At 47.3% G+C, this 24,609-nt stretch overlaps 1 protein-coding gene across 3 annotated transcripts; it reads right to left on the bottom strand.

Moving 5' to 3' along the window:
* Positions 1-40: 40 nt before the first annotated feature.
* RAB11FIP3 (RAB11 family interacting protein 3) lies at positions 41-21,359 on the bottom strand. Of its 3 annotated transcripts, XM_053471431.1 has the most exons (16): positions 21,015-21,359; positions 17,408-17,501; positions 15,444-15,532; positions 9,030-9,184; positions 8,095-8,268; positions 6,951-7,091; positions 5,671-5,706; positions 5,241-5,331; positions 4,890-4,993; positions 4,605-4,745; positions 4,178-4,259; positions 3,924-4,061; positions 2,949-3,104; positions 2,345-2,485; positions 1,858-1,967; positions 41-1,474 (listed from the first exon to the last, which is right to left on the bottom strand). In XM_053471431.1, exons 1-16 carry the CDS (start codon positions 21,297-21,299, stop codon positions 1,465-1,467), a joined length of 1,947 nt encoding a protein of 648 aa, XP_053327406.1. In that variant the 5' UTR covers positions 21,300-21,359; the 3' UTR covers positions 41-1,464. The 3 variants fall into 3 exon arrangements, with proteins under 3 accessions (XP_053327406.1, XP_053327407.1, XP_053327408.1); XM_053471432.1 differs by lacking the exon at positions 6,951-7,091; XM_053471433.1 differs by lacking the exons at positions 15,444-15,532; positions 17,408-17,501; positions 21,015-21,359 and adding an exon at positions 10,896-11,165.
* Positions 21,360-24,609: the final 3,250 nt, after the last annotated feature.

Raw genomic sequence — 24,609 nt, 5'->3', positions numbered from 1 at the left:
AAAAAAAAAAAAGAAATTAAAATAAAAAATGTAAAAAATAATTAAAAAAAAAACCTATAAACAGAATAAATTTTGGAAAAAAAAATAAACTAAAGCAAAAGTGATTTGTAGTCCAGCTTCCAATCAATAAATTAATTCAGCAAAACAATTCATTATTCTGTGATCGGAAAGAGCACGCATTCCAGCATGTGGCTTCCAACTCGTCAAACGTGTCACGTGTTGAATTACATATAAAGCGAATAGACCGTGACGTGGTTAAATTAATCTCCAGGAGTGCGTCATACAAGAGGGCAACGTCCAGTCCCTTCTCATACCTTGGAATATTTACAGATTATCCAATATACATACATATAGATCTTTCAGGTACTTATATACATACACACATATATATATATATAGAAATGTTCTTCAAAAGCATCTAAAAATGGGAACATTTGCCTGCGTATAAAAAAGAGGGAGAAAGGGGGGGTGTTGGAGAGCGAGAGGAATACTCCCACCGGCTTACTGTACATGGTAATCGTCTCAATACTACGATGGAGCGGCAATCTTTGACTGGGGGTGATGGGAGTTGTAGAGCAGGGCAGGAGTTGCTGAACCTTGCTTTCGATGCAGCACCCAAAATATTCAAACATTTATTGAGTAAGGAGGGGGGGGTCAGACGCAGTTGCAGCCCGGAGTTTTCCCATTGTATGCCTGCATACAAACATACAATTAAGCACATACCTGTATGTATCACACGTGTACACAGATGCACCAAATCTTATACTATTTGTGTTATCTCAATTTTTCCCCCCCAACATGCATCTCATCTGGATGTTGGTGCTCGTCTTGTACATCATCTGATATTCCCATCATGCTACACACAGGCTTAACGGTATTGTTCAGAATCAAAAGGCTCACCGCCAGTGGCCAAAGCGTTGATTTTATACACTGGTGATTTATACAAAGTCGTTCCGTGATGTTGTGGGTCACACTTACACAACACGTTGTGCGTTAGACGGGCAGAGGTGGTGATTTCTTTCGGGGGAAAGTTCCTCCATTTACAATTAGCCATCCGATTTCGAAGTAAAAAACAATACTCAATTCAGCCAGCAGGTGGCGACAGAACCGGGCATCGGCAACGCAACCGGCAACCAATGGGAATGAGAAATAAAACGATCGCCGTGTACGGCGTCCTATACAGGAGTGTTAACGTGTCCCCGCGCGCTCAGTCTCAGGTGCGTAGCGCATACCAAGATATGGTTTTCCATGCGCGCTGCTCTCACTCTCACAACTTGTACGGTAACGGGATGCAGGTTTGCATTTCTCACGGTGCACTCCACAGGTGAATGTCTTCCAAAACCCCCCCAAAAAAACAGTTTGGTGCAGCTATGCGTGCCGGGCGTCTCCAGGACTCGTATCTGCCTCCTCAGCATCAGGGATCACGGGCAGTAATTCTTGCTCCCGACGACGGGGCACACAGAGCTATTGCATTCTGCGGTAGAGAGAAGAGGTCGGCGTGAATCCCATTTTCCTTGTCCCAACCCCATGTGCTATAGTTCCTAGATAAAGCTTTGGCCTCTGCGATTCTTGGCATACTTCCATAAAAACACCCCACATTCTCAATCACCGACTACCCAGGTTCTAGAATCCCAAACTCATGCTTCTTCTAGAACCCGTCACAGCTCCCTATCCTCTGAACTTTGGGTCTATGTTCTGTCTGGTCGGAGATACAATTTAAGGCCCATGAGCGTATATTAGTCCCCTGCTGCTACCAAGTAACCCTCACTACATAATTCTGCCCCTGGTTTGGTACATTGTGACACCGCAGGGGGCGTCCAAAAGTTCTGCACCTCCCGCTACCTCTCACATTCTTACTTCACTTCCAAGATGGCAGGGTTGGTCTCCATGATTGCCACGATGATACGGTCAATGTAGTCCTGTAGTCTGAGGTTTATCTCTTCCTGCTTCTGGATGGCTTCCATAAGCTGCGGGGTGAGAGGGGGTAATGGAGTGAGTCAGGGAAAAAAAAAATAATAAAATGGTAAAATGATAGAGAACGCGGTCCATTCAAGGACAAAACCATAGGTTGGAGATGTCCACGTATTTCCGGGTCTGATCTGAATGGAGGTAAAATGTTCCTCAAGTTCTTTGTAACTTATGGGACATAGTAAATAATCTGTTTGATAGAACAAATGCAATAAAAGGAGCAGCTGATCTCTCTTGCTTTTTATTTCCTCTACAAACAAAAACGTCCCCTGTGAAGACCCCAGGAACGTTCCTCACGCCTTGCTATGTACTCTACGAGCCGTTCTCTCTCCATGTAACGCACCTCCAGAGATGGTTCGCCAGCTTCAGCTCTTACCTCGTCCCTGGAGACGCTGCTGATTTCGGCTGCCAGCGAGTCGGAGAACGTTGTGGAGAACAGGTTTTTGGCTCCTTGGATACTGAGGTTGATTATCTGGCCATTAAGTTCCTCGTTCTGTTCCTTCAAGGCCCGTTGCTCCTGTGGAAATAGAAGTAAAAGGCGTGAAACGCAGACCTCCCACACATAGCCCTTAAAAACTCGCGTTCTGTTGTTAATCGAGACATGCGGTCAGAACAATAGGGAACGGAACGTCTTTAGATACCAGGTATGGGGCTGATCAATTCCAAATGGATTAACACCATAATAAATAATGCAGCTTACACCGGTGCCCAATACTGGCCTAGGAGGTAGATCAATACACCAGGGGCAGATTGTCCTAATGGGTAATCAATCTCCCTAGCGCGCCGATGGTTAATGGTGAGGTTGGACCTACAGGCTGGAGGTCTTCTGAGACAGAATGCGGGGATTTCACATCACATTACACCCCGACGTTCAGCATAGAGGACGGAGGCTGCAGTAGGGGCTCTGCCATGGTTCAAGCCCAACGGCGGCGACCCGAATTCACCACTGGTAAGGTTACTCTTCTATTTAGACGCCATACCTGTTTCAGTCTCCGTACTTCGTGCTCGAGCTCTGCCTCCCGGGCACGGCTGTTGTATTCCTGTAGGGCGCTGGTGTTCCCCAGGCCCAGCCGGTGTTCCATTTCGAGCCGCATCAGCTGCATCTGCTCCAGCTCCCGGCGGAGCTCCTCAATCACCTGATAACCCGGAAAGATTGAAAATACGTTCATGAAAATAATGGCCACATCCTAGACCAGCTATGACACCCGTGATAGGATTTACTGCGTCGCAATTCTACGTACACAGAAGGTGATGTCTATCTCGGGCTACCCGTAGCTGCCTGGGGCATTTAAATGATCAATGGAGTTTGTGTGCCTTTAAAACATTACAAATTAACTAAATCCTTTAGGAATTACCACAGAGTTGCATATCCTCCACCCAGACATTGCAGATAGAAGAAGGTGTCCATGTTTCTATTACGATTCCCCCCCCATCTATGGTACCCAAAATCCTGTCTTGGAAACACCAGAGCGCCCCAGGAGTATCAATCACAAAGCCACAGGGTCCAAGTACTCTTATACTTGCCACTCTTGGGCCTACTGGATAAAAAGGTCAGAAGCGGGAATGATACTATGTTGAAACACTCTCTACTGCTTGCGCTAACGGGATTTAATCACCGCTATGGGGAGGTGGCGAAAGGAGCAGGAGGAACTACAACAAAAAATGATCTTGACCTTAAAGACGAAGAGGAGCAGCTCCGTATGAAGTAGCACGCTGTGGGAGAAGAGATACTCTGTGCTTTAACACAGAACATGAAAAATGAGGTCATACAAAGCAAAATCACCAGCCTCGGGAGAGGGTGGGGGGTAACCGGAAGACGGACCCTTAGAAGGATTAGAGGGAAAGAGACGGGAACGTTCGCGGTGAGGCTGGCGATGGACAAAATTCGAAGTGGCACAAAAGAAGGGGAAGACACACCAGGGAAGTCACCAGCGAGAAGACACCGTAAGACTCACCTCCTGGGACTGCTCTTTCTCTGACTGCTGTTTGTGCTTCTCCTTGTTAAGTCGCCCGCCAAGTTTTTGGTTGAGTTCCTTATTTTCTTTTAGCTGGCGACGCACTTCTTCCACCTGGTCCCTCAGCTTCTGGTTCTCCTACAGACAGAGAGAGGGCTCTTGAGTGTCCGGGCACATTTTATCAACCGATTCATGTCTTTTTACCCTAATGGTTGTGACCATTATAGGCAGTTAAAATAACTCCATGTTCTCACCTCCTCAAGCCTCTGGGTTGTTGCTTTGAGAACGGGCACCTGCGATCGGAGTTCTAAGTTCTCACTTTCAAGCTCCTGAACTCTAAAAACAAAGAACGTGATGTTCGTAGGGTTTTCCTTCACACGCTACACAAACCATTTCAATGTCCACTGACTTTTAGCGCTGACCCAGTCAGGCATAATAAAAGATTGCTCAACCTCCGCCATGGTACCATAGTATTTTTTAGCTACTAGCCCCCCCCCAACCAATTCAGGGGTATACTGCAACCCCAGCAGTCTGCTCTTTTAGCCCATAAAGACACCCCCTTCCATGACTGCAATCACAAGAGGAAGATGACTCCAAAGCCACCGAGCCATTAGTTGGATCTCTTCCCGAAATGAATGATGCCTGCGAGAATAGCGAGGAAATCTTAAAGTCTGAACGTACCTGGCTTTAAGGCTGCTCAGCTCGTACCCACAGTCCCTTTCCATTTTACGGAGCTCTTCCCTGTGTCTCCTCGTTTCTTCGCCTTGAACCTGGTCGGATCTCAGCTCCTGCTCTTTGAGCTGCTCCTCCAACGCGTGGGCTCTGGACAACAAAGAGCGAGGGGTCAGTGGCAAGAAGTGAAGGAAAAGAGGTAGGTTTAATAAAACCTGTTTCAAAGAATGAGCGGTAATACCGGAGCCACCGTATTCCACGAAGACCTCCCGTCTCGGATCAGCGTGGACTCACCTATGTAACAACTGCAGGTTCTCCTGCCTGAGACGGTTCTGCTGTTCCCCGTTGGTGCTGGCATCTCTTTCAAGCTCGCTAACCCTCTGTTCCAAGTACAGAACCTGTAAGGGTAACAGACTGTTAAAGATGGCAGGCGCTCACGGAGCGGTTAATGATTTGAAGAGGTTCGCATCGGAGATTCCAGCTTCTGCCCAAGAAGAACCATCTCAAGATACTGACCAACTTATCACATGTGTCTGTTCTCACTACGTCTACAATACCGGCAGAGCTCGGGGCCAGCGCCATCTGAACTTGGAAGAACTAGTGAAAAAAACTAATACTTTGCCCCACCGCGTTTCGCATTCCTACCTTGTCCGTGAGATCCGTCTCATCGCAGGACATGTCTGCGAGCTGCCGTTCCATGGAGTCCTCAACCAGGAGACTGCTGTGATGTAGCCTCCTGCGGACCAAGAATAAATGTTGTTTAACTCATCGTACACAGCTCCCCTAAACCCAACCTGGCCAGATGAACGCAGGGTCACCTCCATCAGCCCTTCCCCCGCAGAGACCCCGGCCAACCTAAAACGCAAGAGCCCGTACATTATTTCAAGGGCCAATGCACAATGGATTGTATTACACATCTTAACTGCAACAATGATGCACCACCCAAGTTACCCTATCAAAATAAAATGCCCAGGAACTGCCTATTAACCCCTTAATTGCTTTAAAAGACTTCCAGAGCCTCATCATTTGTAACCCACACGACGTGCTGGGCACTGCGCCATTCCGCTGAACCCACCTGGCTTCTTTTCTGCTCGACGGCCTCTTGTCGGGACTGAAAAACATTACGAAGAGATTGTGAGTAGAAGAGAACACAGGACGGAGAACTCGCAAAACCATCACCCTTTAACCCCTTCAAATCTGGGAATGCTTGGGAGGCAGTTAGGAAGCGCATGGAAAGCACACCAAAAGCACAAAGAATAGCCGCAGGTATACCCCAGTAACTAGCGGGAGCTCCGGACGCCTCACCTGGCCATCGCCCGGACCAGAGACTAGAAGAGAAGAAGGTGTCGGAGACCTAAGGGAGCGATATTTTACTGGATTCAAGCAGGAAGAGATAAATAAATCATGTAAGCTTCCCTATCGGAAAGAGAGAATTGGGCTGATTCCAGGCGGTTTCCTGCTCCAGGAAAAAGATAAATAATAGCTAATAGTATAGAGACCGCCGGGACGCAGGACGGCAGCGGGGGGCTGAATGGGTTGTGTTTGGAAAGTGAATCTGATCCAAAGCGTGAAAATAACAGTCTATCAATTGACAATCCCATCGGTTGGTATGGCGATAAGACAAACTTTTAAACTTTGCACCAGAATTACGTTTTTTGTTGTTTTTTTTGAGAAATACACTGTTCAGGGGTATTTTTTTTTATAAATACCAAAAAATGCCCTGGACTGCTTATTTTAAAACGTAGAACTATAGCTCAGATATCCAGTGGAACTTATAGGGGCAAATATTATAGGGAATAGTTCTGGTCTAGCAGCTACAAAAGGAAAAATGTTAAACTGAGAGGGTGGTGGATAAGTGGAACAGCTTCCCAGCAGAAGTGGGAGAGGCTAATACAGTGAGGGGGGTATAAACATGCAAACCCCCAGACACGATGCAAAATAACGTGCAGAAAACACAGCAGGCTTTTTATGCCTCGTACATGCAGTTCAACCCCTACAGGCGGACAGGGAGAGGCCAGCGGTAACGGGGTTAAAGGACAGGAGCGCTACGTGTTTTCCCCGAATACATGGCAAGTATTTTGTAACAGGAAGAAAATTAGATGACTTTGCAATTGGGAGACTAATGTGCATTACTGGGGGTAGGGTACATAGCTATGCATAGGACTACAAGGACCAGCATGCACTGCAAGTACAAGATTAGCGTTAAGATCAGGACTACAGCCCCCAGAATGCACCACACATGGATGTCTCGAATCGAGATATCAGGGAACGCGATGATATTTATTATAACAGCTGGCGGTTAAACCATAAAAGCCTCCCCCTGTCCCCCGGCGGGTCCCGGGCATGCAGAGTCACCTGTCCATCTCTAGGTATCGGAGACGGGTGGACAAGTCTTCCAGTCGGTTAACGTGTTTGTGGCACTGGCTGCAGAATAAGCCCCCTATAGCGGTGCACGGAGGGGGCGCCAGCAGCTGGCGCTCTGACACGGGGCCACCGCTGGAGAGACGCAAAGATCAATCAATCAGGAGACATAGAACGGTAACCACTGGAGGAGTAACATTGTATCCGCCGGCGCGTAATAAATAAACATAACGTATCTTCAGCCAGCGACTAACGGAGAGCGAAGAATAGAGAAAAGGAAGAAACGCAGAACATCGGCCTTCATGCTTACCCAGAAAACATCGTCCTGCGGCCTCCAAGCTGGACTAACCCTACAGGGGTGCTAAAAATTATCATCCGCATACCGGCTAAAGTGAGAGGACCACGGGGGTGGGGGGGATGGGTTCGCTCAGTCCCTCTTTTCTCTGTAGGGGTCCTGAATTCCACGAGCATTTGCTTTACCCCACGTCGGGGGTGGGAAACCTTTGGTTTTTCCAGCTGTCCCAGGACCACAATTCCTGGTCCCGTAACCGGTGGAAGTTCGTGGGGGATTTTGGTTTATCAATAGCTGGAGAAGAACTTTTTGTCTGACCCTAGAGTCAAAAAGACCCCCCTTATCTCTGGCAGGGGGGTATTTAATATCACAGATATCCCAAGTCCCCAAGGACTAACTATAATGTAACTAAGCAATTGACTTTATCCATATTTTCATTTAATTAACTATTTAATTAATTTTCCCTTTATTTTTTTTAATGATGTAATCAGGGCAGGATGGGAAATATGTTCTAATCACAAGAGATGTCATGAATGTGTATATTGACTTAAAACAGATCAACTGTTTAAAAAGTCTAATAATATACCGGCAGTGTTATTCTTAATTAACTAATATAAGTATATATGGCGACACCAACACTCCCCGCTGTGCTGTCTGAGAGTGATGGGTGTATTCTAGCCAAGGACGACTAGTGACCTCCCTTGCGAACGGCCCATTTACACTATGGAGGACTGTGTTCCATAGTATGTCTTCCCCCATCACACACAAGATGACATCACATCCCTGCGCAGGGCGTGGAAGAAGGGGCGGCTGAGGACGGCCGGCTGACAGTGATGAGGACGTCACCTGCTGTAGAGCGGCTGGATACTGCTGGTCGTCTGGTTGTCATTCTGATCCTCGTCACATTGGCTGCTGAAGAGGTCCGGCTCCGTCCCTTCCCCAAAATCCTCAAACTGCTCTTCCTGACCGGTTACTGAAATCACTGAGATGTCACAGAGCGAGATCTCCAAACCCTCCGGCCTGTGGAAAAAAATATATTATTATACACGGTTTAGGGTCACTTGGTAGATTTAGTGGAAAACAGGAGATTTATGGCTACAACATAATTACAAAAAAAAGTTTTCTCACAATCAAAATTGGAATTTTTAACTTAAACTTGGAACTGAGAACACGACGTGCCATTGGAACCCAGGAGTGATGGGAGTGATAAAGGGCCATTGGAGCACAGGAGTGATGGGAGTGATAAAGGGCCATTGGAAAAAAGTTTATGGTGAGAACCAGCGCTCAAACACATAACGAATATTTAAAGGGACGCAATCACCAGGAGAGGAGGGTGGAGAACGCAGTAGGTTTGTTAGTAGGACCACGGTCTCCGCAGTCACCACCATGCAACCGGATCGGGTATGAAAGATCACGTGACCCGGTTCATGTTACCTCCGCCAACCCCGAGAGCTGAAGCCACATTTCAGGAAAGACTCGACGGGAAGAGAAAGTGGTCATAGCTTAAAAGGAGAGGCTCAGAGGCCTACATTTAATGTAGGGAAGTTTAACTTTACTGAGAGGTTGGTACATATATGAAACGGCCTCCCAGCAGAGGTGGTGGAGGTTAATACAGTGAGGGGATTTAAACTTGCATGGGACTCGCATATGGATCTACCACCATCCCTATACAGCGCACTGGTAGGAGTGGATGATGTGCATTGCAGTCGTGCGTGCGCGGTGTGGCTCGCTTGGTATGTTTCTCCGCGGGCTCGTGCCGCGCCGCTCTCCTTTGTACTCACGTTGCAGGTGGAGGTATTCGGGATACTCCGCCATCGCCCTCCGTTTCGGGGTCCTCCTGCGTGGCCAGCGCTCCCGTGTCCTCATCGGTGAAGGTCTCGCACTCGCTGTACGCGCTCTCGGAGCCCACGTAGGCGCTGTCCGTCACCTCGGTCACCTGCGGGAGAACACACACATAGAGGCTCATGTTCGGTCCCCGTCAAACTCCCGAGCGTGGAGTCCAGGACTGATTCTGCACAAGAATTATTCCAGCTGGGCTGTGATAATTCCTCCCCAGGACAGGAACCAGAAGCCCTGATAGCGACAAGAAACACTACATGCCTCCCTTTGTGTGTTTTTTCTGCACATACATAACCTTATCTGAGCAAAGTTCAAGTAGTCTGAGGAAGACGGGTCAGCGGAACAGCTTACTCAAACAAAACGGCAGCGAGGCTTCACCCCATCCAGCAACAGGCCGGCAACCGACGGATAGGGGCCCGATCTGGCAGGAGGAAGCCCCTCGTAAAGCTTAAAATATATATATGTTCTCATTCAGACACGGCCCGCGGGCACTCGGGACTTTAGAAGCCACATTATGTTACAAGTGACGGGATGGGCAGACAGATGGAAAGGGCCGAAATACCAACCTATAATCTCAACGTAATACAATCATTACTTCTGACACTAATAAGATTCTAGGTCGCGGCCCTCCGGAGCCCCCGCATTCTTGCCAGGATCTTTGCAGCTTATGGCTCGGGGTCTGCAACTCCTGTTGTAAGTGTACAGCGCCACGGAATATGTTAGCGCTTCATAAAGAATAATAATTCTTTAGAAAGAAAGAAAAAAAATGGTTGCCAAGGTAACGTGTCTTTCTGTTCCACTCATACCTTTACGGACATCCCATTTGGGATATTGGGGGGCTACATACCCCACCATAATGATGGAATGAAACAGGAGGCAGCGGGGTAAGAGCTTTGTGGGACCCCCCCAAGTGAGGCTACATAAAAGTTAACAGAAAGGAGTTCTAAACACCCTGGTCACTTTGACATTAAAAGGAACAGAGCTATATGCACTAGAGTTTGTCAACAAAAACGATCTACAATAAATCGTAAGGAGCCGAAAGCTTGTTCTATAGTGGGAATTAACCCACGGCTTGCCCCAAACAAGAGGATCATGGGAGCTCTCATTGCCCCTCTATCTTCCATGCTGACGGCCTGTAAAATATGGCACGGTTTTCAAAGGGTGTCTGATTAACGCTGACATTTAATAAGATACAAAGTTCCATATTAACGAGGAGCCGGTATAATGATCACCGTGGGTGACACGGCTCATTAACCCGAGCTGCGCAGGTGTACACAGTTCCCTGTAAACATGCGCAGCTTGGGGGCACTCCGCTGTGTACACAATCACACAGCGTATAAATAAACAAAAGCGTTTACATAAATACAGCTTCTTAGAAACAAGGTCACACAATCAGAGCCTCGGCTGAAAGTCAAGTATACGATCAGTAAATAACCCCATAAACTATATGTAGTTACACGGAGGTGACCGGACCCGTACAGAAACCGTTACAAAGCCCTTAAAATGTTACGAATTACTGTAGAGAAGTAGATAGTGATAGATAAGTGGAACAGCCTCCCAGCAGAAGTGGTAGAGGCTAATACAGTAAGGTAACTTAAACATGGACAGGATAGGCATATGGCTCCTGAACGACTGATCAAGGTTTGAGTCATTACAGACGGAGAAACGGGCGACTAGACGGGCCGAACGGGGCCGTTCTGCCAGCAGCTTCACTTTAGCGAGTACATTCCAGGAGTTCCGACAGTCTGCCGAGAGCAGAGTACACCGACATCTCCATAAACACTGCGCTGCCGCCCTCCCCGGCTTACCTGCAAAGCCATCCTTCCGGGGCGCAGGAGCTGGCCCCCTTGCACTAGCATGGCACCCTCCAGGTGGCTTCTCGTACCAAAAGGTGGCCAAGGATCTGAGCGAGAGCTGGAGGGGGAGGAGAGGGAGGACGAGGAGGGAGGGAAGTCCAGGAAGCAGAGGGAATAGACTGGCTTTTGTTTCCTTGTAACCTGGAGCGGCGTCTCGCTGGGAGGGGACAAACCTGTCCCGTGTCACGTCGAGCCGCAGGTACACACCTCCCGCCCCGCAGAGCATCGCAGCCCTGACCCCTTCCTGACCAGTGCCGATCCCTGCCAGCAGCCGGGGGGGCAACTCATTGCCAGACAGCACCCGACAGGTTAATCGAGTCTACCCACCAGGTCGGCAAACATTACAGCAGACACTGCCCTTCCGAGTCTGTCCGCCGGACCCCCGCTAGCCGGGAATTTCACAGGGGGCTGCAGAAGGTTTGGAGACTGGGAAGCGCCGGCCCGCCGTGTTTTATCTGACACCGCGCTGTTTACACAAAAAAGGAGAAGAAAGGAAACAAACAGAAACAAGTCTTTCCTGCGTAAATAGAGAGAAACTGCCCCAAAACTCAGCGCCAGCGTTCCCAACACAGCCTTACTGGGACGAGAACAATTCCCAGTTATAATGGGATTATCCTCCGTACACAGAGCGGCAAAGGGCAGCTCATTAGCATGTGTGTCCGCAATTAAAGGTACAGTAATCAGAGAACCACAGAACCTGCAGGCAGATCGGCCCCCATTCGGCCCCCGTCTAGTCCGCCCGTTCATCCCGCTGTAAAGACTCAAACCCTAATCAGTCGTCGGTCTCGTCTTAGATTCAGGAGCCGTATGTCTATCCCACGCATGTTTACATCTCCTTACTGTATTACCCTCTACCACTTCTGCTGGGAGACCCTTCCAGTTATCTACCACCCTCTCAGTACAGTAGAACTTTTTCTTAAATGTCCCCGTTTGTGTAAAGATGATGCTCTGCAATTACCCCAATTTTTCACCCCATAACAAATAGGAAGCGTTGAGGAAAAAGTACTCACGGCCCCCTTCATCCCGTTGATGTGAATCCCGGACTCGTTTTCGCTTGCCACCGTTACATTCCAAGCTCACAGTTGCTAGGCAACCAACACACAACTTCCTTGGGGGGCATTAACATCTTTTAGAATAGAGACCTCCGTCTAAAACCTTAGCAGGGGCAGAGCCATAAAGAAGGTTTTTGGCCACAGGTAACCAACATCCGCACGCGCGCACGCACGCACACGCTTTCACCCCAGTGGCACTGTCCCTTTAAATGTACTTATTCACCTGCCATCCGGGCAGCGATCGGGTCAGTGACCGCAAACCTCTCTACTGATCTGGGGGGGCGAAGGCAAGACCCCGGCATTCCGAGCCCTTCCGTTCCCTCTCTCCGATTGGCTGAGATTTAATATAAGAAACAATGGCTTTGTCCGCAGAGCGTCGCTGTTCTTAGTTTGCTGTCCCTTTACATGCGTTTATCTGGTTTCGTTTATTGGTTTTGGTCATTTGTGTAACATTGTATTCGAGGTCACACAACATTCTAACACAAACATGACTTTAATGCAAACAGAACCCACAAAGCTGGGCATTTACATGAAAGGCAGCAGTCTCAGGTTTCCCGGCCGTGCGGCTTTATCACCGATATTAAAAAAACGTGAAAAATATTGGGCTTCCTATTTCAAAACCGTTCCAGTTTTTGCCCCATAATGTAATGTTTTCAATCAGCTGCATATCAGCCATTTTGTATGGTTCTCGCTCTGTTATCTGATCCCCGATCTACTAAACAACCCCCCCCCCGACACCTTATCATACTGCCTGTGGGGAGCAACAGAATGGCTCAATCTTAATAACCCAGTAGGACTCACTGACTAATGAAAGTCTATGGAGGGACGGACTTCAGCACCTGCCCCTTGCAATAGCTACATTTCTCTTTACTATGTAATATTTCTATTTCCAGGGAACGCCCCTTTAAGGCCAATAAGAAACTTTGTGTCGGCGCTGCAACAGTTAAATCAACTATAACAGCGAAAGAAACAGGAAAAAGATCCAATTACTAATCACGGTTTCTTTACCAACAGTAATGTGTTTAACCCTTTGTGAGCAGCCACCGAGTAACGTGATCTTCTCTCCCAAACCGCCTATACGTGAATGTCAGACGTTGATAATCTAGAGAGAGTCCAGCGGACGGCGAGTAAAACGGGGAGCGGTCTGCAGCGTAAAAATGATCAGGAAAGACTAAGGGATCTCGATATGTACGGCTTGGAGGAGATGTGATAATAATCCAAAAACCTAGAGGGTCTGAGGCTTAGATGGAACGAAAGGAAGTTTTACTTACAGAGAGGGAGGTAGATACATGGAACAGCCTCCCAGCGGAAGTGGTAGAGGTTAATACAGCGAGGGTATTAAACATGCATGGGATAGACATACGGCTCCTGAATCTAAGACGAGACCAACGACTGATTGAGGTTTGAGTCTTTACAGCAGGAGAAACGGGCAAATTCCATAGACGGGAATAAAGCGAGTACCCTGAATGCTCTTGGCATCTCCTCTCCTCAATCACTTTATTTTATCTACAGAATTCTTAATATATTCTAGAACATTTTTTTGATGATTAATACAGTTTTACGGGGCGGCAGTAAGTCCACTTTTTTGCTCAGTGTATTCCCTCCCAGCTACTATAAATAACCACATGTGGGTGCTTTGGAGCTTTAGGCAATACCAGCACAGACCAGCAGAGGGCAGTAGACAGACAGCTTGAGTTTGCTCTGCAGGTTTGTAACCTGTTAACCCTTAAAACCGGGGTATTCTGCAAAGAGCAGCAACTTTGATAGAATTGTTCAAATAAATAATAGGTTCGGCTAAAACTTTATCCATCCTTTATTAAAATAAATCCTCCTATCCTTTCATACAGCAGAGTATATCATATGCTTCTTTCCAAACCGTAACCCCAACCTGTCCATCAGACTGGCGGGCCAATGGCGTGAATGCTGAGCCGTACCACAAGGGGGAGGATGCAATAAACGTGTATGTGCAGGTGTGCATGACATATACACATCATTTACTTTATCAAGATGGTGGTAGATTAGTGAAATAGCCTCCCAGCAGATGTGGTAGAGGGTAATACAGTAAGGGGTGTAAACGTGCATGGGATCAGCATACGGCTCCTGAATCTAAGACGAGACCAACGACTGATTAAAGTTTGAGTCTTTACAGAGGGAGAAACGGGCGACTAGATGGGGGCAGAAAGTCGCCTCCTATAAACTAACCCTAAAGTTATAACAATTATGCAAATGGCCGCGCGGTGACAACAAACAGCGAGGTGAAACATCTCAGAGGGGAACAAAAGCATTCCTGCAGCTTTCAGAAACCGCGTCCTCCTGAACTGAACTCTGAAAAAGGTCCCAACACAAAGAACAGCATGGCGGGCGCGCCTATTGTATCCCCAGCCCCCGCAAACACAAAAGGGCTTTCCCCCCTCGCTGCATTGTATGCGGCTTACACAGCAGTGGCACGCACACAATGCACACACAATGCACACACGCCACGCTCTCTCCGAATCCTCACACCCAGACAGAGAGGTCCCCAAACACCACACTATCCCCGACACGCCTCCATGTGATGTCGCTGCTTCCTATTGGTTGCAGGCAGGGTACCTAAACCGTCACACAAGTTTTTTTTCCACCTCATTAAATTATATCTTTGTGCCGCTAGAGCATTGATACGTTTATGGACCATCAGAGTTTCCAAGACCCCTAAAGAGACATTATGTACATAGTTGGTGAGAAAAATCTAGTTTTATCTTATTTTGTTCCAATAAACTCCCTTTATCTGCAGACCTGGAGCTGCCGTTGCTGTCAGTCATGTGATATTTTGGGTGACTTTCCCGGCTCAAACACCGCACTGAGCTGATGCTTTATGGCAATGCTAATGAAGTCTGTTGTTCCATAGACTTGCATAAATCAGTGTGTCTGACTGAGTGATTGAAACTGAGCCATTCTATTGTTCCCCCAGGCAGTATGATAAGCAGTCGGGGTGTTTGTTTAGTAGATCGGGGGTCAGATAACAGAGCGAGAACTCATACAAACATATTGTTTTATAGCGGTTTTAAAAAAGTTAACTTTAATTTTATACCAGTAACAAAACGAACACAAGCTTTATTTAATTTCTCCAGTAACAAACTACCAACGCCTGCTTTTGCATCACATGACAATTAAGCATTCCCAGAAAAATTAAAGCTCATTTTTTACGCGACGGAAGAATTATTTCTGAGAAGGGTTTCAGTAACGGGAACGATGGCTCTAACGCTGCGTTTAGTTACCCGAGCGTTACGTTTAGCAGGATAGCTGGGTCAGGACAGCGAGTGGACCGGTTCAACGACACGAAGCGGGGGGGGGGGTCGCCTCGTGGAGATATTAACGCTTGTGACAGTTTCACCAGATGAACCTGAAATGGCGACTATATCGGCAAGTTTTTATTAACCTCTTCACGCCCAAAGCATATACAGACTCTCACCTCAAACGCCGCAAGGTCATCAAAATCCACCGAGCACGCGGGCTCCTCCTCGGACGGATATCCCATATCATACAGCTGCATGTCCAGATCTGCGGAAGAACCACAATTATTATTCCTCCCCGTGTCGTACACAGCACTAATGACGACGATTATTACCTTATGTTACGTTTACACATAAGCATCGGTCATAAGCCATGCGGGTGCCCTGTAACCAGGGGCGGATGGGTGTGTGTGTGTGTAAGTGTGTGTGCGTGGTAGCCTGGGTGTGTGTAAAGGTGTGTGTATGTGTGTGGTAGCCTGGATGTAGAAATGGTGTGAGAGTGAGTGTGTGTTAGCATGAGTGCTTAAATGTGTGTTATTGAGTATGACTAAGTGTATATTAGTGTAAGTAGGTGTATGTTAGGGTACAGTGTGTATTTTGGGGAGGGCGAGCGGTGGACAGCGCCATTTGGCTTTAGCAGCCCTCCCCTGCCTGTTTGGTAATGGGCACCGAAACTAACGACCCTCTTTTACAAGCATTGGTGAAACGCGGTAGATGTACAGCCGGATCCCGTGTTACACAAAATGCGCATATTGATCATTTTCTGCGTGTACCATACATGCAGACTGATCCTACCGTGATCCTCCCACATACAGGTTATTAACTCTCCAATAACTGCTCGAGGGGTCCTGAGAGCCCACGGCTCCTAGAACGGTTACCACGGGCTCCCAATCATACCGCTCCCCCGCCGCGTCTCCCAGATCTCTCGGCTCACGCGCTAAGCGAGTTCTAGAAACTACAATTCCCATTATGCTCAGGATTCGGCTTTTTTTGGCATGTGATCCAGGGACGGCCGCCAAGCCTCGGACCGTTGGCTGCGTTATAAAGCACTGCGATGTATCACCGCGCGTTAGTGAATTCACAGAACAGAGAATGAGATTATCTCTTAATATAATTGGATTAATTGTCTCCTAATTTAATTCCCCCTTAAACACATCGGTGAGAGGATTCGGACGCCCGAAACGCATCCGCGGCCGTCTATCAAACATACAGAACGCCCCACTTACTGATCTGCGCCTAGCTGCCCCGTTAACGGCGATATGGGGTAACACGGGGTAATATGCCACCGGCACGGCAACTGAGAGGTATTCGCAAACAACCGTACTAATCCCATCAATCCCAGCCAGCCAGGGTATGTGTTCCTTAAAGGTTATATTTTGCATTATAGCGCGTCCTTGTTACCAGCGTATATGTAAACGGCCGTTTATTTACATAGCGGCAGCATTTTCCGCGGTTACATGTTACACGGCAGCGACAGATATTTGCTTGCGGGAGGAACCACAACACTTAGCAAGCAAAGCCCAGCTAATTATATATATATAATATCCCTAAAAATGTACATTCATGACAGTAATAGTGAGGTAATAAACACAAAGACTGCCGCGTCTGACATCACAGTTAAAGTTCTCCCTTGTAGACGTTAGAATTTTCTCCCAAAGCACCGCACAATAAAAAGAGCCAGGAAAAGAAAATCCAACGAATCACGCCGTTCCAGGGAAGGGGAAGTAAAGATGGCTGCTCACATGATGGGGTACAGCCATTAGGGGGGCTTTTTTTATACACCAGATTTGCTCGACTATAAGATGACCCCCCCCCATATTTTGGATGAGCTGATGCTGTATGGCAATGTGAAATATGCTTTGTTAGTCAGAGTGTCCTGCTGGGTGATTAAGACCGAGCCACTCTACTATTTCCCATAGGAAGTATGATAAGGAGTCGGGGGGGGGGGTAGTATTTTCACCACTGGTTAATGTGATACTAGTCATAAAGCAGGCAGTCCAATGAAGTCTGTTCTTCTATAGACATTAATTATATAATAAATACAGTAAAAGATAAATAAAATACAATATCTTTCCAAACCGTTACACGATTCTTATGGCGATGCATTATACAAAAGGACCCCCAGGTGGGCCACAACACTCACCTTCATTTTGGATTTCGGAGATTCCACGATAGAAGTCACGGAAATTGATAACTCCAAGACCGGCAGGATCCAGGTAACCGGTGAGGTACTTAACCTGTGAAAAAGGAGGAAGAATGAACGTCAGAGAGGCCACAATGGACACAAGCGATGGTGGCGACACGGGCCACAAGCCCATCTCCTGCAACAATGACGGCGACACGGGCCACAAGCCCATCTCCTGCAACAATGGTGGCCCATCTCCCACAACGATGGGGCCATCTTTTGCACAGATTTAATACAAGTATATGAGACTATCCCATTCTATATCAATTAGGCGAATTCTATAAATCTAGGAAGCCCCCAGAAACAGATTTATAAAATACATAAAAAATATATATTTTTTGAAATTCTTAAAGACCGTTCTTCTTTGGCTCTGAATTCTAAAAGAAATCACCTAAAAACCATATATAAATGTTCACATTTCCTCCATTCTTCCCTGCGGCGAGGACACCTTTTGTCTTCCAACGCTGCCTTTTTTTTTTTGACAGATTACCATTAAACTTCGCATTTTCTGGGTAAAAAATAACCAGTGGAAAGTCTGCGCAGAACGAGGCCGTAACCGGCACTTTGTTTAATAAGCACGTAGAGAATAACAGCCTGTGGCAATCACGGAAGCAGCTGTCCCCGCACCATTTCACACGCTCCGGTCCCTTTAACACTGTGAGTGCCTAAAGTACCCACAATGCATTGGATGTCTCTTTTGGTTAGATTTAATTAATTTATTTTTTTACCCCAATTTTTTTTCTTCCTGAAAAGAGAGAGACCGGGTCACGGGATCTGCTTTAGATATCATTTCTGACGGACTCTTATCGCCATAGCGACCAACAGGATGGTCCAATCAAATGGCTCGTGCCACTGGTTGCTATGCATACCTGGGAACTTTCTAAACGAGCTGGCCTTGGGCAAACCCTGAGAGCTCACAGGTGTGTTGCCGTGGTCACGTTTCATACCTTACACCAGAATCACTTAATACCTAAACCCCTTTTTACATTAAATGATACAAAACAAGTATAAAAAGGCCCGTTGCCCCCGATTCTGGACAGTAGGGTAACCTATTCCCCCGACGCGATGCAGGAGCCACAATCTGGAAGGAAGTGTTTATGATAAATACATTGTAATGAGGGCAGGGATGGAAGTGGGTGTGGCTGTCATTTAGCCACACCCACAAATTCCGCTAAGCCAGGAGTGCAGCGCACCCTATGGGATAGGTGACCGTGGTCAAGGCCTGCCAGCCCCGGTCTAACACGTTGGCGTCCGGTGCTACCACAGCTGGAAGTACAATAATAATAATAATAATAATAATAAAGTGTCTGGGGATTTATACCGTGTTAGACAGTACACGGGCTGCACGTTTCACGGCTGTTACTGTGATAACATACTTTGGGCTGGCTTGATGAGTCAGACATCTTGTTTTTGACCTCCTCCGGCGACACGTGGGGAGGAATCACTGGCTGAATCCCACACATTTTGGTAACCAGGGCAACACAGTCAGCAGGAGTGGAGGAGTGCCGGCTTTACCAAGACTTTATTTAACTTAGCGATCTACTAATGGCTATTTTTGTAGAATAATGTGTTTTTTTTGCATATTTCCTGCCGTTTCTGTACAGTTTGAGCTCTCTTTGCTATAATAAAGATGCTTGCATACACTTGTGTTAGGGGGTGACATCGGTGGGCGGTCCCGCTGACATCACAGGAAACACCCCCATTTAAAAAAAAAGAGGGAATGGGTGGGGCGTGGGGCATGCCAGGACCACCCGGAGGGGCACTTCTCCCCGAGTTCTCCTGGCGAAACCCACAGAGTCCCTAGGTATGGTGACCAGAGACCCCCAACCAGCTCACGATGCCTGCTTTTGCAACGGACCAACCAATTTAGTTATATTTTCTAGGGCTGCGTATCAGCCGCCACGTTTTGTTACAACTGAAGTAATTAGATATTTTTTAAATTTTAATTAGCACCTTTTCTAAAAAGTGCAATGCTCTTGAATTTAAAATTAACGTGGTTTCTATTTTAAGACGCCGCTGTCGGTGGTGTTATGTAAGCCTACTTCAGCGGTATTTTGCCAGAAAGGATGAGAATGATAGCAAAATTAAGAAGTCGTGGGTTTCCGTCTCAAAGACAAAATGGCTTCCTAATTCAACCGATTATTACGTAGATTAATTTGAATTTGTGTCAAAAGTAGGAAGGTCACCCTTGCATTTTTTTAGTCTTTGACCACAGTTTTGATTCACTAAAAACACCAAGAAAATTAAAATTTTAGAATTCACACGAAAAACATCCAATAAATCAATATACAAAAGGTAACCACGCTACCCCTCGGTTGTGGAATAAACGCGCTTAACTAGGAATGTTCTATATGCTGAAGGAATGCAGCCGTATTTATATTTCCGATGACAGGTTCTGCAGATTGTGATACAAACAAGAATACACAGATGTCTTTTAGCTATACAAACACACACGGCTTGCACGTTACGGCATCTAAAATTACCACGGTGCATTATTAACGGTACAGAATTCCTTCCAATATTATTACCGGCTCCCCTGCAATTCAGCAGGTTGGAAGGTCCTGCTTTGCTAACGGGCCAGACCACAACAGTTATGGGGGGGATATTTGGCCTCAATATTTAAAATGGGGTCCACAAGTTACCTATATAACATCTAAATGAATAATGTCGGAGGACTAGATCTTTTTCTTCTGTCCTTCAATTACAACCTAGAATCCCACCGAGAAAGGTAGCGACTTAACCTGTACCCGCCAAGAGCGGAGTCCGACGTACAGCCCAACAGAAGGGGTCTTTAACGGGAATAGACAGCTTAAAAGCGCGCCTGTCAAGTGAAATGACAGACCAGCACTTCAAAAGGGCAGATAATGTAATCTGTACATTATCCTGGAGAAATTATTCTTTTATTTCTATGCAAAGCAGGACCGTCTGTAGATGAGAAGACCGTCTGTAGATGACAGGCCTGCTTTAACCCCTCTTGTACCCACGGATATCGCGGTGGGTCCCTCCCATACCATCCCGGCTGTCTCTTAAATTGCAACAAATTGCTGTGTTTTTGGCACATAAGCCACACGGGGAATCAGCACATTCCAGCAGTCGAGCCGTTACAGTTTGAATAGCGAGAGACGCTGCAGAACGTCTGGTTTTATCTTTATTAGATTCCATCTTGGAATCATTGCTGTTCATCTGCTTGTCTCGATTAATTATCCATTTTCCAGACACCTAATGCCAGCATCTGGAATACTGCATAGTTTCACCCGTTATATACCAAGCATGAAGCTAAATATTTTACCGTCCTGTCACCATAGCAACCACAGGAATGGTCCAATGAGCAGAGCTGGAGAGTCAATGAGTGAAGTTCTAATCTTGAAACAAATTCCATTCTTAATAATGATCCTCCCCAAAAAATAACTTCTATAAATCACCTGCTGCACTCGGTGTACAGTTCAAACTTTCTTATGGACTCACCCGCCCTATAAATAATATTTACATGTTTTAATACTTAATATAAAATGACGTAGAGTCATCTCGGGAAAACCAAAACATTTCACCCATGCGTCCCTCTCACCTGTTCCGCTCCGTACACTGTAGCAAATTGCACAAAGTCCTCCATCTTCACAAAGCCATCTTTATCTCTATCCAGCGCCTCAAACACAGCTTGGAGACGGGCCAGCTCGTCCCCGCGACATGAAGAATCGGTGTCCAAGGGGAACCCCAAACCGGGGTCGCAGTTCAGGTCCTCTGTAGAAGGAGCGGAGGGGGAATCTTGGAGAGAAGCAGAACGATCACCGAAGACCAAGGTTCCCGTTTCAAAAGCTGAACCAACAAAATGCATTTTAACCGGGGCACCCATCGAGGTCAACTGCGTATCTTCAAAAGGTGATCCGTCCGTAGGCAACTGATCAGGTACGCCATCAGGACAAATCTGGGAATCTTCTTGTGTGGATGGCAAACGTTCGCTCTCATGAGAGGAGACTAAATGATGCAAGGCCAATTGATTTGTAACTTCGCCCGTTGGTAACAGGTTGGTTTCAGATGGTGACTCAACTTTCGATATGGACAAACTGCCACTTCCCGGTGGTAAAGCTTCCAGACACTGGGTCACCCTATTATCCGAATATAATGGCTGGGTGTTTTCAGTAGATTCATACAACAGATCCAAAGGATCCGTAACAACAATTAAAGGCAGCTGACTGATCCCATTGGGCGTTCTTTCTTGAAAACGCTTTGTTTCTCTGACTAAGTCCAAGTGGCTCAATGGACTTGGGCCAAGAGGTGTATCAGTTAGAGTTTGAGATTCAGAATGGTCTTCAGAATCAGGATTTACAAGAGGAAGCTGGCTGGCTCTGGGCAGTTGGGAATGAAGACCAAATGAGTCTGTTTTGGAAAAAGTCAACAATGAGGTCGCATTTGGGGAGTCGGAAAAAGAAAGGGATGATATTTCAGCCCCTTTGACAAAGACATCGCAAAGCAACGGGCCAGTTTGGTTAGAAGATGGCAACTGAATATTGTTAGTAGGTTCATGGCAAACAGATACGTTTTCAGTTTCACAGGGTAACTTCTCAAACAGCAAGTCCAAATTATAGTAGGGTCCATCATCCGTCCCGATATTAAGACTCTCAAGACAATTTGGGGTCATGTGGTTTTCTAAATCGTTCCGTTCGTGATATTTGTTATCCGACGAGCCGTCAGTTGGAAACAGGCCACTTTCTGAAGACTTATTCCAGTTTACAGTGGGCCAATGTGTTCCAGAGAGCGGCAACTGCCCAGCTCCATATAATGGGTCCAATTCTGACAAGGCTAATTGTTCAGGATCTGCCCAAAACCTGGCTAATTGGTCAGCTGGGTCAGGGACATTATTCTCCTCCATTAGAACTTGGGTTAATTGTTCAGCTCCCAGATTTGCGAAAACATCCGTAAGACATAATAAGTCATCTGAAAGAGTTAGCTGGTCCTTCTTTGAAGAAACGTAGTCGGGTTCTTGTGTTGTATCCAAACAGAAGATTGAAAACAGGTCTTCTTCACTTCTACTCTGCAGCTCACGTGTTTCTGTTGGCAAACTGATGGAAATGTCAGACATAGAAGATAAATCATTACTCAATTCTATCTGAAAAGGGTTTTGCCCCGACTCCTCAGTAAGCAGGTGGTTACGTTCTAGAATGCAGTCAAACAGAGGAAGCTGAGGAGTATTAGGAGACAACCCATCAGGGTGGCACAGTTGTTTAGTTGTCAGAGAATGTTCTAAATGAGACAGCGACTCAACACCTGGGGGCACACAGAGTTCGTTCATCGAGAGCTCCTCTGTATCACGGGCCAAAGAATGTTCAAGCAGAAGCAATTGCTCAGACTCAGAATGCAAACCAGATTCAGACGGGTTAATCCGAGGAAAATCTCCATTTCCAGAGGGAAAATGCAGTTCAGACATGGAGAGGAGATCATCGCTAACAGAAGTGGGGAGATCAGACGTGGAGAAAAGATCGCAGTCATGGTGCACACAGGTTAATGGAAAGTTCTCAGTTTCAGAGGTGAAAGTAGAAGCAGAAACAAGCAAATCTTCAGTGTTACCAGTCAAACTAGGTTCAGCCATAGGTACCTCATTAGTGTCCAGATTCAAACTAGATTCATACTGGAATACATCGTTAACATCACGAGAAAACCCAGTTTCAGAATGTAACAGCTGCTTGGCATTAGGTGGTAAACAAGAAATAGAAGGGGATACATTGATCGTGTTAGAGGAAAGACAATATTGAGAAAGCAAAGAGTGGTCAATAGAGGAGGCCAAACCACAGTCAGTCAAGAGTAGCTGATCTGAGTCAGGGAGGTATAGCTGCTCAGACACAGGGGTCAAACTGGATTGAGACTGCGGTAGCTGATCATTGTCTGGGCCCAAACAAGTTTCAGACTGTTGGCACTGCACAGTGTCAGTGCCCAGAATGGATTCAGACTGGGGCAGGCGATTAGGATCCAAAGTGGACTCAGACTGGGGCAGGCGGTCAGTGTCCAGAGCCAATTCAGACTGGGGCAGACAGTCAGTGTCCAGAGCCAATTCAGACTGGGGCAGACAGTCAGTGTCCAGAGCCAATTCAGACTGGGGCAGGAGGTCAGAGTCGGGGTCAGAATCAAATTCAGGCTGGGGCCAGCGGTCAGTGTCAGGGTCCAGATGGGATTCAGACTGGGGCCAGCGGTCAGTGTCCGGGTCCAGATGGGATTCAGACTGGGGCCAGCGGTCAGTGTCCAGATGGGATTCAGACTGGGGCCAGCGGTCAGTGTCAGGGTCCAGATGGGATTCAGACTGGGGTAGGCGGTCAGTGTCCAAACCTAATTCAGACTGGGGCAGACAGTCAGCGTCCAGAGCCAATTCAGACTGGGGCAGACAGTCAGCGTCCAGAGCCAATTCAGACTGGGGCAGGAGGTCAGTGTCCAGAGCCAATTCAGACTGGGGCAGACAGTCAGTGTCCAGAGCCAATTCAGACTGGGGCAGACAGTCAGTGTCCAGAGCCAATTCAGACTGGGGCAGACAGTCAGTGTCCAGAGCCAATTCAGACTGGGGCAGACAGTCAGTGTCCAGAGCCAATTCAGACTGGGGCAGGAGGTCAGAGTCGGGGTCAGAACCAAATTCAAGCTGGGGCCAGCGGTCAGTGTCCAGATGGGATTCAGACTGGGGCCAGCGGTCAGTGTCAGTGTCCAGATGGGATTCAGACTGGGGCCAGCGGTCAGTGTCAGTGTCCACATGGGATTCAGACTGGGGCCAGCGGTCAGTGTCCAGATGGGATTCAGACTGGGGCCAGCGGTCAGTGTCAGGGTCCAGATGGGATTCAGACTGGGGTAGGCGGTCAGTGTCCAAACCTAATTCAGACTGGGGCAGGCCGTCAGTGTCCAAACCTAATTCAGACTGGGGCAGGCCGTCAGCGTCCAAACCTAATTCAGACTGGGGCAGGCCGTCAGCGTCCAAACCTAATTCAGACTGGGGCAGGCCGTCAGCGTCCAAACCTAATTCAGAGTAGGGCAGGCCGTCAGCGTCCAAACCTAATTCAGACTGGGGCAGGCCGTCAGCGTCCAAACCTAATTCAGACTGGGGCAGGCCGTCAGCGTCCAAACCTAATTCAGACTGGGGCAGGCCGTCAGCGTCCAGAGCCAATTCAGACTGGGGTAGACAGTCAGCG

Source organism: Spea bombifrons, chromosome 7, assembly GCF_027358695.1.
Source record: "Spea bombifrons isolate aSpeBom1 chromosome 7, aSpeBom1.2.pri, whole genome shotgun sequence".
NCBI classification, from domain to species: Eukaryota; Metazoa; Chordata; class Amphibia; order Anura; family Pelobatidae; genus Spea; species Spea bombifrons.
The sequence above is the reverse complement of the archived record's forward strand: the minus strand, read 5'-3'. Positions and strand labels throughout refer to the sequence as shown.